Raw genomic sequence first — 15,707 nt, 5'->3', positions numbered from 1 at the left:
AATGACCTATTTGGCATACCCGCCATTAAAACAAATTATCCTGTTTGTGAAGTGTAGATTTAATAGAAAAAGATGTGGAAACATGACATTGCAGCTGCTTGCCGTCACCGATAGGCATGACTATCATTAGCATAAATGAAGTGTGTTTTTACTTGACTTTGGATAAAAGTAAGGAGAAACGTTCTGTCCACTGCTCATTTGATTAAATCAGAAGAGTTCTGCATTATCATGCTTACACACTGATCGTTGTGATATGCTGAAAAGCACTTTGAGATGCATTAGGGTCAGGGTTAGGGTTAATAATAATTGGTTAATAATAACCACAATCACATAGAAGAAACACACCGTTTTTTATATATGAATCTGCTTTAACAGCCAATAGTATAACACCAAAACAGCAGGTTCACAGACCAAAACAAAATGAAAGTTTAATTAGATCCAGTCCAGAGGCCTACATCGGCATCTCTTGGGCCATGCTGCAAACAGATCGTGCTGCACTTGACTGTATACTCGTAGATTTAATAGGAACATATCCATGATTCAGCAAATTATAATAATGACATCGCCTGTGAGTTAATCAGTTTACATGATGAATATGAATGACAACATTCCTCCCAGTCTTATTAAAATCAAGCAAGGATTATGTCAAGGTTATATAGAATAATGTAGTAACCCCCCCACACATGATAGTCCCTGTTGCTGGTTACTGCACATAAATGGCCAATCAGCTTTACATTTAAAAAAAGGAACTCTCAGACTGGCCACTGATTGGTCACGGTGAGGCTGTTGGTGCGTGACAGATTTGGGGTGTCTGGTGCTGTGGGCTGCTGTGTGTGTGTTCATGCATGTACATACGGTTCGTGTGTGTAGTGGGGTGTTAGCAGAATATGCATAATGGGTAAGAAGACTAACCTTTTCCCAGAGGAAATGTCACTGAAGCAAGGTGACATCTATGACTGTCTTTTGTGTAAAAGGTGTGTGTGTGTGTGTGTGTGTGTGTGTGTGTGTGTGTGTGTGTGTGTGTGTGTGTGTGTGTGTGTGTGTGTGTGTCTGTGTGTGTCCTCCCTCCTTCTTATTTTACACCCTTAATGTCCTGTTTTAAACGCATCGTATGGCTCGATAGCGTGTCCTTATACACCACAAAGATTCACTGGAAAGGCAGGGACAAAGTAATGATAAAGTCCCATCCCCATTCAAAGTGTATATTATATTCTCAATGACAAATATAAATGAATGTCTTTATATTTTCTTAATATAGATTTTATTTATGCAGCTGCACATTTAACATTATTAGGATTTCTTTGCTACCAAAGCATATCAAGACAGGTTCAAAGGGCAAACTGACCTGACATGTCATTATATTTTATGAGGATTTGATCATTGGATTTATATAAGAACATTGATGCATTGATTGAGGTTCGAGAGCTGTATGCAGGCTTAGACCCGGTGTAAAATGAAACCAATATCTGTAGTTTTCTTGTGCGTATATCAATTCCCAAGCATTTAAGCAAACAAAATGCTCCGGGACATTTGCCTCTTGAAACAGAATATTATGCTTTCAAATTGCTCAGGGGCTTTTTTTTTTGAGTAAGTTGTTTGAATGTGGTCTGACTTTTATTCTGAGAATATATTAGATTTGATCAAATTATAGTATGATAACAGTAAATATTAAAAATACAGTATATGTTAAAGGTTCTAAAGTACTATATACTTACTCCCTGTTTTTTTATTCGACATCATACGTTCACATTCCAGTCAATTACCCTGCATATTCTGAAATAAAGTGCATGTATGCAGTAATCTTACGAGTATCCGGTGAAAAGTAAAACCGCAATGCAGTTTGAACTAAAGGCTGCCGGCTGTGCAGAAAACAGCACTATGTTGTTTAAACTGGGAAAAGGTGTAAAAGATGACCAGGTGTTTCTGTTACACTCTGCAGTAATTACTGTGTTCCTTCACTCGAGTAATGAGATTTCAGAGGCTCCCACATAGGAATTAAAACGACTGTAATACTTAGAGCCGGTAATTGATTTAGAGTTACATTTACATGTGGCCTTAATAAGAAACGATCCATCAGTGTAACCTGCTTGCTAAAACATCCCTTTGGGATTTGTAGAACTCTTATTTCTTGCTGTACTTTATATTTCTCTCTTGGTGACATAATGAAGGAAAGGAGGATCATTTAAACACTTCCACCTGACAGCATGCCCTTTCATAAATATATCTGTGGTCCCAGCGATATAAATGCAACACTGCACCTCATGTTTACAGTATTTCTTGTAACCTTTCACATACATACATCAATATACACAGTAGTGCTATAGAAAGGTTATACTGAAATAGAGTTTGGGTGAATATAATAGTTAAGGTTACACATTTCCATAGATATAATTCCACAGGTTAACTCACCCACTGGGATGAGGCCAGTAGAGGTCACCCTGTAAGCTAACTTTCAAGCAATTATTGAGAAATTACATTCCTGTAAAATATAATGAACTGAACTTTGTGCCTGATGGTCCTGTTTCATCTGATTTAAAGATCATAAAGTCACGTTTTAGCAGCCAGCTAAATATATAATGTCCGTGGGGAGGTCTTCCTTTTCTCATCTTTTAATCTAACATCAATAAAACATGAGATTATGTTTTTTGTACTGATGTTAGACTCTGTGTGTATACCTCTTCTGTCTGATTTTCTCTCTCCGTTCCTCCTTCCCTGTCTATGTTCTGTTTTATTGATGAAGGCAGGAGGGACTTTAGGGGATGCCAGTTATTTCAGCTCTAGTTCCTTTGCACACACGGACACACGCGCACACACACACGTACTGCTGGCCTACTTTCCCAGGTCTGTTCCCTCTGGACTGGTTTGGAACTCTGTGGTCACCGTTCAGACACACACAAAAGCACACAAACAGAGTGACATGCGCGCAGACAGATGTGTACTGCACACACACGCGCGTGCACACACACACAGAGGCATGTACACACAGACAACGTCATAAAATATTAGTGTAGGAAAGCAGCCCTCAGCTGTTTTGGCTTTTATATACTACAACAGATCTGTCTGTCTGTATTGTTTTGTCAGTTTATTCTATTATTTTAGTGTTTATGATAGATGTCAGGTTGTTATCAATAGTTGTGAGAAATGTGAAAGGCATCAGGACAAAGGTTTTTTTCTAAATTAGAAAAAAATATATGTTTAATGATTTTTTGACATTTCTAACAGCAAAAGGTGTGCTGGGGGTTCATATTTAGGACAAACCAAAATAAGCAGCATTTCAACATCAATGTCCCTACATTGTCTGTTTCCGTCCCCTCCAGCAGATTGTATTGTCACACTAAAGGTGTGTTTTTCTCGATGTGTATTGTACATAGTTTGTTTCTCTGTCTGTCTGCAGAGCGTTGTTCGACTACGACGGAAGCGCGCCAGACCTGAGCACGCCCAATCAGGCCCTGCCTTTCCATTTCGGGGATGTCCTCCACGTGAGCAGCGCTGGCGAAGAGGAGTGGTGGCCAGCCCGTCACCTCAGCCCCCCGCCTCCAAACTGCCCTGAAGTCGGAGTCATACCCAGCCGCAGGAGGTCAGAGGTCAAAGGGCTTGGGATGGGAGTGGGCTGTTGATTTTGATTGATTAAAGTCTGTGAGCTAGTTTAGGCAGTTGATTCGAGCCCCTGTTCCTATACGCTCACATGGCACAGTACTCTCACTGCAACATACAGCATTTCCCAGTAGAGACGTTAGTGTCATTGTTCCCCACTTCCTGCTGTCCTGAACCTGGCGAGGGAGAGACAAGGTCAGAGCCTAGACGCCAAACATCAATGCTGTACACACTCTCCATTCACATTATCAATTTGCTCTTCATGCCCTCCTCCTCGTCTCCTCTTCCTCTTCATCTCCACCTACTCTTCCCCTCTTCCACCTAATCCTCCTTCCAACTCCTCTTCTCCTTCTCCTAGTCCTCTCCTCCTTCTCTCCTCTTCCTCCTATCCTTTTCCTCACCTCTTCCTCCTCTTGTCCTCTTTTACTCCTCTCATTCTCTCCATTCTCCTTTTTCTGCTCCTCTACTCTTCCCCCACCTTTACTCCTGTCCTCTCCTCATCTCCTCCTCTTCTTTCTTATATTTATTTCTGTTCCACCTGCTCCTCCCTCTTTCCTCCCCTCCTCCCTGCTCATTGTATTCTTCTCCTCTCCTCTTCATCTCATCTCCTCATCCTTGTCCTCTCCTCCTTTCCTCTTCCTCCTATCCTTTTCTTCCCCTCCTCTCTCTGCATTATTGTTATCTACTCATCCTCTTTCCTCCTTCTCCTCTTTCTCTATGACCTGCTCCTCCTCCTTTCCTTCCCTCCTACCCCTCCTCTACTCCCCTTTTCTTCTCTTTGTACTCTTATCCTTCTTCTCTCTTCCTCCCCTCATCTCCTCCTCTCGTCCTCCTCCCCGTCCCTTCCTCCTTCTCCTCCTCCTCCTTTCTGTTTCACCTGCACCTCTTCCTCTCCTTCCCTCCTCTCCTCTCCACCTCCTTGTTCTCTCTTCCTCTTCTCCTTCTCCTCTTCTGTTCCTGATCTTCTCTACATCTCATCTTGTCCTCTTCTCCTCATCTCCTCTTCTTTCTTCTCTTTTCATCGGCCCCTGCTTTTCTCCTTCCCTCCTCTACTCTCCTTCTATCCTCCTCCTTTTCTGATCCTGGGCAGCTCTCAGCGGTGGAGAGTTTCAAATTGGTTTTAGTTTACGCTGGTGTGTCATTTTGCTGCTGGCTCATAACACATTATATAGAATCTGCTGAATGTAAACTGGAAACTTCTTCCTCTCACCTCCTCCTTGTTTCCCAGCAGAGGAGGTGACAGACAGATGTTGATAAGTTTCCCCGGTGGGAAGAGCAGATTTAGATTTAGTCCGTCTATGACACGGGGAGAGGTGACGAGGATGGAGCAAGTGTTAGTTAGTGCGAGGATTAGAGGCAACAAGGATGAGTGTGAGTGAGCGAATGGAGCATGGGAGGGATGAACGTAGAGGTTGTCACACAGAGGTGTAGACGGTGGGGTATTAATAGATGGAGGTGTTAGAATAGAGGTTGGTGCTTTATGAATGGAGGAACTGAGGTATAGTCAAGAAATAAAGCTAATAGAACTTTACTTATTATTGAAAAAAAGTAACAAAGAAGATATTAGATTATGGACACCAGATGTTTGGATATTAGAAGAGGAAGCATTAGATACAAGATATAGGATTCAAACCTGTGGTGGAATAATGTTGATCAATCATTGATTATTAGAGGCTGGTGTGATATGAAGTCTAATATGTGATGTTAATTAGTGAAATAATGAGCCACGATTTGAGGAAGACCGTGTAATTGCCCCTCCCTCTCCTCCACCTCCTCTCCACTATATGTCCTCCACCTGCTTATCCTCGTCTCCCCTTCCCCTGCTTCTCTGTTTCTCATCTCCACCCCCTTCTCTTCCTCTTTCTGCTCACCTCCTCTCTTCCTTCTTCTCTTCCTCTTTCTGTTTCACCTGCTCCTCGTCCTCCTCCCTCCCCTCCCCTCATGTCCCCTCTCATCTCCTTCTCAATTAAAATAACCATTCCAATCATGTAATTTCAAAGAAAGATCCCTTTTCATTTGTAATCACATTCAGATTAGGGTACACGATATCTCTTTATGGTCAAGTTATATAATAAGTTATATAATATCTGGATATTAAGTCCACAAAATTTAATCAGCTACCGCTTACTACTATTCAAAAATCCTGCTTATAGACAAGATAGTTCCAAAATACTTTAAATCTGATAAGCTATTAATTTACTTTTTGAACAAGGAATGTTATATGTTGACTTCATTTGTTTATTTTTTGGGATGTGAGAAGATTTGAAGTTATCACAATGAAACTTGCATTGTCAATTACGTTGGATTAAATTAGTTTTGTACCACAAATACATTTCTAATCATAGACCTGTCTGTGTAGGTAGAGGTTGGGTGGACGAGTGTGGTAAAGAAACACAGAACTTACCCCCAGAAGTCCGCTGTTCATATCCAGTCTAAAACCAAAAATCAACACTGACTTAATTTACATCCGTAACTTAAATAACATTACAAACTAATTTATAATACTTATTTTAAGACAAAAGATTATGTTTTACTGTACCATACCAAGTAGTTTTACTGTCTAAATATAACCATGTCGGTTTTCTTTTTTTTTCTTTTTTCAATTTACGACGTTAATCACATGTTCTGTGATAACAGGTTTAATCTTCCAGACATGAAAGGGGATCAAGAGTTCACATTTGCCTGGTTAAACCCCCATTATTTTACTGTGAACAATTACTGTTGTGTAGGCGTGTTTCACAATGAAACAATGAATAATGTCTGACATGCCTGAAGAAAGTCCCAATGACAGGAGGCCGTCCCTATAACTGTTACTAAGCACTGTGCAAAAGAACAGATTTTGTCGGGGAAAGAAATGACAGATTCAAACAGAGTAGATGGGGAGTAATTATAAATTCACGCCATTTATTTGTATTTGCTTAAATCCAATCTCTGATGATTGTGTTGATGTCTGTCCTCGCTTTGCATTTCTCTTAGTGTTTTTATTTTCCATCTCACAGGGCAGAGAAAAAGGAGAGGTCTAGGTTAAAGACGGTCAGAGTGACGAGGTCTCAAGACAGATCGGTGAGTAGAAAGCTAATTTATGAACTTTAAAACGACGTTTGGTCCTCACAAAGGTCACTTGAGTCTTATCCTCAGTGGTGTTGGCGCACTGACCAGCACGGTGTTCATTACTCAGATAAGCAACTAATAATAGGACAGATGAAGTCAGAAGAAATACTCATCCTCTTTTTCCTCTTTAACAGTACGACTAAAGGTTGTTGCTTAAAAAAGATGAAACCCTTTTAGTCCGAGTTTTCTCTTATTCCGTTTCACATGAATACCATGTGAAACTTTTAATAACAGCTTTCTGTGAGCTTCAGTTCTCTGATGAATTCTCGAATGAGAACTTGTTGAGATGCTGTTGAACGAGGTGCAGAAGGAGGTTTGACATTGTGTTAATTTAATATTTCACCTGCGCACTTTATTATACATATCTGTGCTGTTAATAGATTACAAACAATGCTTCCACACAGAGATGTTAAACCTTTCTACCATTTCTCATCCAAGCTGTCTCAATGTGAGAACGCGACACTTGCATCAAATCAAAACACATGTTTTTGTCTCATACATGATCACACACAGTACAACGTGTAGTGGAATTTGTTTATGCCTATAGCTGCAGAGAGCAACTAACAAATAGAAATAATAAAATACTATAGAAGAAGAATTAGCAATAAATACATTTCAGAGAAATGGAAAAGTAAACATTGAATCAGTTTGACCATGATATATTGAAAGCAATACAACCGGTACATATATGGAAAATCGGTTTTAGGTACAGGAAAGACAGCGTTACTTGTATAGCACATAAGCTGCTCCGTGTTCTGGAAACAAGCTGACATCGGTACAATATGAACCCACCTAATGCTAAAGCTCCATAGAGAGTGAGCGTTATTAAATCAATATTTTATTATGAATTCGTTGGCAGAGACATCAAATCAATCACTCAATCCTACTTTATTTATACAGCACATTGTATGCAGGTTATTGCCGTTTTAAGTGCTTCACAGGTGACTGACAAGCAAAAAGTGAGACGGAACACGAGTGGGCGGTGAAAATAACTGAAAAGACAAAAAACAATTCAGCAAGTTAACAGTTTAGCAATTTTAGACCAACGCACATGATTCAACAAATATGTAATGATGAAATATAATTAAAAGCTACAATAACAGTAATAGTAGTAAACATTGTGAAATATAAACTGGACTAATTTAATAGAATACAATTAAGCAACTTATTAAATACAATAAAATAAGTGATGAATAATATAACAATAAAAAAGACCACATTTTTTTCAACTTAAAGATAACAAAATAAGAAAAATGTAAATTAAATGGTAAGATGTACCTAAGGTCTAATGACAATGCCTATACACCATTCTTAAACAATAGCCTTACTAGCCAATGTAGCAGCCTCAGTATTCTGAATGAGCTGTAGCTGTTTAAAGAACTGTTTTAGAAATATAATTGCTGGTGTTGCTGTTGATTGTTAATGATTATTTCTACTTGTTAAATCAGTCAACCAGTAAGTCATGAGGGATTTTGTTGACTAGGAAATATTGTGATTACTCTAAACCTCACATCACTAATACCACATTAATATTCACCAATATGCTTTGGTCTGTAATTATTGATCCTTTTTACGTGAGAGTTGACTGTTTTGCAGTTGAATCAACAAATGAACGAGTTGAGCAACTCCTACGTGTATGAGCTGACACAAATGTGTTTCGTCAGTGACAGCCAGACCACTTGTTACTAGCAAAAGTGTCGGCGGGTTAACTATTAATTAAAAGTACAAACTAGCTTGTTGTTACTTTGATTGTTCTGACTTAGAAAGTTTCCAGTCTGAGCTCCAAGTCGAAGCGAGACTTTAATCACACTTCACACAGCGTGATGATCAGAGCTGACACGCGAGTCTAACGCAGGCTATTGATATCACTGTGTTGTCAGCTCGCGCTCTTGTTTTTTTTCTCACACTGGGTGAATCTGCAATCAGCAACTCTGCACGGTGAAGAGCTGATAATTAAAAATGATCACACACACATGCTGTTTCCTCTGGCTCCGTGCTCAGATAAAAACTGCAAATTAGTGTTGCTCGCTCAAACTGTGTGTGAGAGGAACAGAAAGCCCGTGAGATTTCAAATAGTGCTTCAGTCAAGATACTATTATGATCATCTTCGGTATGATGACTAATGCTCTCTCTCTCTCTCTCTCTCTCTCTCTCTCTCTCTCTCTCTCTCACCAGGATCAGGATGATAAAGGTAGGTATTCTCTCCATCACTGACACCTGCGGGTCAGAATATGTAACTTCAGCTCTTCAGCAATCCGGATTGACACTGTCGCACCTTTCACCTCCACTCTCCTCCTTCAAACTCCGTCTCCTTAATCCTGCTCTGGGATGGAGGAAGAGGAGCATGATGGGGAGGGAAGAAGAGGGAGATCTGAAATGGACAGTAAAGTAGATTGAAAGAACTGTAAAAATTTGAATCCATAAGGCCACTGTCCAGGATAGCTCATCAAATTAGCCAGTCATAACATACAAAGTGTGTCGGTAAAACTGTGGAAATATTGGAACAGGATTTTTAACAAAAACTGCAATAGTACACAAAACAGATACGGTGGTAGTATTCAGATCTTAAATTGAAGAATGCATTAATACCACAATTAAAAAGTACTTTCTCCTGGATTATAAATTATACTTAAGTGTAAGTACATAAGTGTACTTAAAGTTTCTAAGTAAAAGTAATTGGAGGATCATTTTATAGATGTTGAGTGTTCTAAAATCTTAATTTGTAAAGCAGCTAATTTGAGTATAAAAAGTCCAATATTTTCCTCTGAGATTTAGTGTGGTAGAAGTACAACGCAACATAAGATTTAAATACTTAAATAAATAACATATACCTCAGAATTGTACTTACGTATAGTACTTGAGTAAATGCACTTAGTTACTTTCTATTACTTTAAGTGTTTTGTAACGTTTGTTTCTGGGAAGTTTGTAATAATAGCATTACCAACTGGAGGTGTAGAGTTTGAAAGAAGTGGGTGTACCCCTTTAGAATTTCTCCTTTGTTACATTAGGAAAAGTACAATAGTTGATGCCCGAATATTTGGCCAACTTCTTTTCCTCTGGACTTGTGCCTTTATTAATGTAATAAAACATTTTAAAGAAAGCGGTTAACCATGTTGTCTCCTTGAGGCTGTAAGGTTCAGGCCTTTGGGATTGCATGCTGCATGCTGGGAAAGGCTCCGGCCTCCTGCTCACCTGACCAGGATGAGCGAATCTAGAAAACGGATGGATGGAATGATATTGTGTGTCTGATGTTTTCTGTCAGAAGTGAAAGTGTGTCAGTGGTCGTGTGACATATAGAAACAATGTAAGTCTGTGCGTTTCTGTCTGAATCTGTGTGTTTGTATATGTGTGTGTGTTGCTGACTCTAACCTGTCTTGTCCTTCCAGAGCTGGTAACCTCTGGCACCAGCGATAATGAGAGTAGTTCCTGTAAGTCTAGACCCTCCGCTATCTCTTTCTTTCATTCTTTAATTCTTTCTTTTATTCTCTCTCTCTCTTCCTTCTTTGCTCGTTCTTGTTCAGTTTTGATTTTATTTGTGTGTGTTTCTCTGTGTGTGCTTGTGGGTGTGTCATGCATACATGCACATGTATTTATTGTGTGTTGTGATTATTGTGTTTTTATATGTGTGTGTGTGTGTGTGTGTGTGTGTGTGTGTGTGTGTGTGTGTGTGTGTGTGTGTGTGTGTGCGAGCGCGCGCGCATGTGTTTGTGTGTAAGTTACCTTTCTGTTGTCCAGAGCTGTTGCAGAAGTTCAGTCCAAAAGTAGGAAAGGTTCGGGTGTGTTTTGTTGTGAATAATCCCGCCCGCTGTGCCTCTAAATGTGTTCATCATTTCTCTTCATCCGATCAGCTGGCCAGGAGGAGATCTTGCTCACTTACCAACCTGTCATGCAGCAAGAGGGTCAGTGCTTAACTTCACATCATCTTTCAATTTTAGTTTCTCAAGGTTGTTTTGTCTTTATGTTACTCCGTCTTGGGAAGTAGGGTTACTGAAGGCAATCAACAGCACATACACAAATTATGATTTTGATATAATATATGTGTTAGTAACTTATATTACTGTCTACTCAACATACTGGGTATCTTTGTCTGTGTTGACCTGGTTCTGTGTGTCATATTCCAGTTAATTACACGCGGCCAGTCATCATACTCGGACCAATGAAAGATCGGATCAACGATGACCTCATCTCAGAGTTCCCTGACAAGTTTGGCTCCTGCGTCCCACGTGAGTATCTTAAGCCTATAGCGGACCCTCGCGGACGGGCAAAGTACAACTTCTGCTTAAGCTATATGATGAATCACAAGGCAAGGCAAAGGTTCATTATGAAAACTATAACATCGTGTTTATAATGCTGTAATAACAGCTGATCAAAGAAGTTAACTAAAAGTAAATGTTACAGCTGTTTATACAGCGCAACGGGGATAGGACGCAAACAGACTGAGGAGGCAGCAGGATGACTTAAGTGATTTTATTGGTGAAATAGCAACACAGTCGTCAGGAAAACTTTTGGCAGAATTTAGATGTTTCTAAAAAATATATATATAATTAAGTACGTTTCTTATCAGCCTCATATCATGCTTGCAGAAATGCCCCGTGGTTAATGTTGGGAAACGATTGGTCAGGTTTGAGCAAATACACTTCATGGTTTAAGGTAAAAAAGGTTCGTGTTGAGAATAATGTGTGGAAAATCTATGATACCCAGACACAACGCGGCCGCGGCGAGACTACGAGGTGGACGGCAGAGATTACCACTTCATGTCCTCCAGAGAGCTCATGGAGCAAGAGATCCAGGAACACAAGTTCATAGAGGCCGGACAGTATAACAACCATCTGTATGGAACCAGCATACAGTCGGTCAAAGAAGTCGCAGACAAGGTGAGTTTAACGAGGGAGTGCGAGCAGAGAGGAGATAGAATACAAAGGACAGAGGAAACAGAATAACATCGAGCCGTGTTTACCTTCACATATTTGTATGCACATTTTGAACTATTGCATTAGAAAAGCTGTATGGAAACAGCAACATTTGATATAACTTCTAAGAAATTGGAGCTTGGTTGAGGTGGTTTTTCCTTGTCTAAAAAGAGCTGATGCGTAAAATGGATTATGGGAACGCCTTTGCCGAATAAATTCGTATTTTTTTTTCCGCTGCAAATTTGCTTGACAATAGAATGGAAACCCGGTTTCTATGTCTCTTTCCCAGGGTAAACACTGTATACTGGATGTATCAGGGAATGCGATCAAGCGTCTCCAGTTGGCAGGCCTCCATCCCATCGCTGTGTTCATTAGACCACGCAATGTCGACAACATACTGTAAGTAAAGGGAACATCGGCACCACCACACCCTAACAGAAACAACATCCTGTATTTGAGTTGAACAATCTCACCACAAGGTTCATTTTGTTGCTTGTTTTAAAACTCACATGCTCCTCATCAGCAGATAGGTGTAGGTGTAAAAAAAGTTAATCATCATAATGTAATTTGACCACTGTTGAACTTCACAATGAGGTCAAGAAGATTGCTGAGGGTTTAGTTTCATGTATACACGGTGTTTTAAATTCTCTTTCTGCACCTTGATATTATGTAACTCTTGTTTTTCTCTCCAGAGAGATGAACAAGCGTTTGACTGAGGACCAGGCGAGGAAGACCTTCGACAGAGCTGTCAAACTGGAGCATGAGTTCACAGAGTTCTTCAGCGGTTAGTTACAAGCTCACGTACACAGACAATGTACTGTAGGTTGTTAAGAAATAATTGCAGCAGTTAACAATATATAACATTTTAATTGGTGATCGTCTGAGGTGTTGGTATGCATTTTTATTTTTGTACTTTGGCCAGAGGCAGACTAGCTGTTTCTAGACTGTATGCTTCCATCCTTCACTCACAGACATTAGAGTAGTATCCATCTTTTCATCTAACTTTGGGCAGGAAAGAGAAGTGTTGAAATATTCCTTTGACAAAAACAATAACATTATTGTTTAGAACGCAAACGATTGTAAAGTTGTTATACGTTACAGTTTTATGTAAGTCAACCACAAGATATTCATAAAGCGGTTTGTTACATTTCCACAAGCAGGGATTATGTTTGGTTAAAACATGGCTGTACTTCTTGATCTTAAGGAAGTCTATGTGTAAAGATCCAACATACACACACACTCAAATACACCGATTTTGACCTTTAAAGGTTACTCCCACTTTAATGGAGATTTTGATTATAGTTTCTTTCTGCACACACAGTGGGCTACCATGGTGATATGTTTTGGTAGATGTTCTTCTTGTATATTCATCTCTCTCTCTCTCTCTCTCTCTCTCTCTTTTTCTGCAGCCATTGTCCATGGCTCGACTCTAGAGGAAGTGTATTCGCAGGTGAAGCAGACTATTGAGGAGCAGTCTGGTCCTTACATCTGGATACCCACCAAGGAGCGACTTTGAATAAACACACACGTACTACAAAATCACACACATCACTCTTTCAACACTTCCTCTAATTTTCTATTATCGGCCTGCTTCCTCTCGCTCTCTCTCGTAAACCCACATTTCTGCACACACACACACACACACACACACACACACACACAACGATTTACACAAGCACATGAAGTCGGATGAGGCTGGGACTATCTGGGACTGCTACTTCCTGAAGTGGGAGGGGCTAACGTCTGTCCAGCAGCCTCTTGGTGGATCTTCCTACAGCTCAGTTCCTTAATGTTTAAGGAGGAGGTTCAAATCAAGGCGACATGTACCATTATCTGATTTGATTTCATTATTGTTCTTCTTATTGTTGTTGTCGTTGTTGTTTTCATATTAACGAAGGGTAATGCATTCATGTATGGGTTTGTAATGATAATATTGTCACCAAGAGGCAGACTTTTGCACGCTGTAGCTTTAAGAGCATGTTTTTGGGACAAAATGTTGATCTTCTTACCGGTCTGTCTGTCTTTCCTCATGGCATTGCTCCTGTTTAGTCTTGTTCTATCTCTCTCTCATGTCCCACCCTTTAGACTACAGACTTAAGAAATGAGTTGGAAACTTTATAACGTGCCCCAGCATTTTGGTATCAAGGACCAAAATGAAATTATAGTACAATAGTACTGTTTAGAGACGTAGCAAGAAAATAATGAATTTAGTAATCATTTAGGATTTCTACCATTGAGACCCTTGTTGATATCTCAATCAAAACTTAAGTAGAAAACTAAGTTAGATAGCTTTAAAATAAATAGTGTTGAGCCTCATAATGGTTTTAGAGTCCATTCGGAGCCCTGAGTCCTTATTTCTCAAAGTCCTGAGAATGATGCTTGTAAAAATGTTATTTTCTAAAAGTATATCTGAGGATACATTTATCAAGCGTCCTCTTATTTACAGCAAAGTGGAGGAGTAACGTTTTAGAGCAACGTTCAAGTGATCAGATGATTAGTTACACCTACAGCCAATCCGTGTCAAGGATTTACCGAACATCTGCCCTGTTAAATTTCACTCAGTCATGTGTGATTCTGCAGAAACATGTACATTTATACTGTTTAAAGTACATTTTATTTGTGTAAAATCTTCAATAACTCCAGTAGAAACTAACGTGAAGTTAAAAACAATCGAATATATATTTAGACTACATAAACATGCAAATATGGATAAATAATGGGCTGAAATGGAAACAAAAAAGGGAACCAAAGGAACAAAATGATGCTGTTGGTGGAAGACATACAGCAGAGAAAACAGACAATGAGTGTGATTTAGTGCCACATTGATGAGAGCAGATAATGAAGATGCATCGAATGTGATTGCAAGCAGAATCAATGACAGCTACGTTCTTGTCTTTTGCACCTTGAAAAACGCAGACAAACAGAAATAATAGGCTAAAACTACCTTATTCTGAATTAAACATATTTCTTCAGGTACGGTATCGCTCATCTTGGCCAATAATATTTTGTCCAATCCTTCTTAAACACACTTAAGAAGGTAAAAGTGAAGGATTTCAAGTCCAACGGGCCCAGATCCTCTGTTTAAAAAACATGTATCAACCATGTCTTCTTCAAACAAGGGCTTCTCTGCCTCCCCTCGTCCTCCTCCTCCTTGTCTCTGTCTCATGCCTTCATCTCGCTCCTCCTCCACATTCACAGTGTGACGTTAGTCGAGCACTCCAGCATCAAACGGTGTATCATCTTCTTCATCAACACTATCATCACGATCATAATCATCAGCATCATTGTCATAGCTTTCCTTCATACTGCAGTTGCACTAATGAGAGCTGGTTTCTTAAAGCATCTTGACAGAGCTGATCCCATCCCAGTGTTTCAGGTATTTGGATGTGTGATACGCTCACTTTTCTTTCAGCTATCAGTGATTATTATGTTGGTTTGAAAGAGCTAACGAGGTCAGGGAACTCTTTATGCTCATTGGTTGTGTGGTTAAAGACATCAGGTGAACTCTGGTAAACGCTTCTGTCATGACCCACTGATCAACTGGTTTAGCTCTTTTTTCCAACAGATTTTTTTTTTCATGCTGGATTTATGAGTTTTAGTGTGCATGAACAACACCTGAAATTAGCTCCATCTGTGACCTTAGTGCTCCAAACGTCTCTCCGTGATACAGGCAGATGGTGGACAATCAAAGCGTTGTATTCTTACCTGTTATCCAGCAATGGGTTGCATCTTCAAAGGTGTTTTCAGGATCACATGATGTTTTTATTATGAATCTCTGTTAACCGCTTTACAGGCACTAATGTAACTTTTCAGTACAAGTAGCCTGTTGATGCTGGCCATGTCAGTCACATGGCCCTCGCTATGCACATCTTGACACCCACGGGCAGCATTATTCATATCTTGTGATTGGTTTCGAGCTATAATGCTGATCGACATTTGGCAGGGTCAGCTGTGAATGCAAACAACTTTTGTTTGTTTACAAAAAAACTACAGGGCACCTTTAATGCACGTTTCATTAATTAATAAAGCAAAGTAGGGAGTGTCACAGTCTGTGGAAATACACTATTTAAACGGGGGTTTAGCCTCGAGCAG

General features: G+C 39.7%; 1 protein-coding gene across 3 annotated transcripts in view; it reads left to right on the top strand.

Moving 5' to 3' along the window:
- Positions 1-13,131, top strand: part of LOC142947031 (disks large homolog 4-like) — an 88,214-nt gene extending 75,083 nt beyond the window's left edge. For all 3 annotated transcript variants that reach the window (XM_076088677.1, XM_076088675.1, XM_076088676.1), the window contains 10 exons: positions 3,395-3,577; positions 6,594-6,657; positions 8,881-8,896; positions 10,092-10,133; positions 10,554-10,604; positions 10,827-10,928; positions 11,407-11,579; positions 11,905-12,014; positions 12,308-12,399; positions 13,025-13,131. In XM_076088677.1, coding sequence (XP_075944792.1) covers positions 3,395-3,577; positions 6,594-6,657; positions 8,881-8,896; positions 10,092-10,133; positions 10,554-10,604; positions 10,827-10,928; positions 11,407-11,579; positions 11,905-12,014; positions 12,308-12,399; positions 13,025-13,131 — 940 coding nt within the window. The remainder of the gene's footprint in view (positions 1-3,394; positions 3,578-6,593; positions 6,658-8,880; positions 8,897-10,091; positions 10,134-10,553; positions 10,605-10,826; positions 10,929-11,406; positions 11,580-11,904; positions 12,015-12,307; positions 12,400-13,024) is intronic.
- The last annotated feature ends 2,576 nt before the right edge of the window (positions 13,132-15,707 follow it).

This window comes from Anarhichas minor, unplaced genomic scaffold (genome assembly GCF_050575085.1).
Source record: "Anarhichas minor isolate MPS153535 unplaced genomic scaffold, ASM5057508v1 ptg000010l, whole genome shotgun sequence".
NCBI lineage: Eukaryota > Metazoa > Chordata > Actinopteri > Perciformes > Anarhichadidae > Anarhichas > Anarhichas minor.
This window is presented reverse-complemented; position numbering and strand designations above follow the sequence as displayed.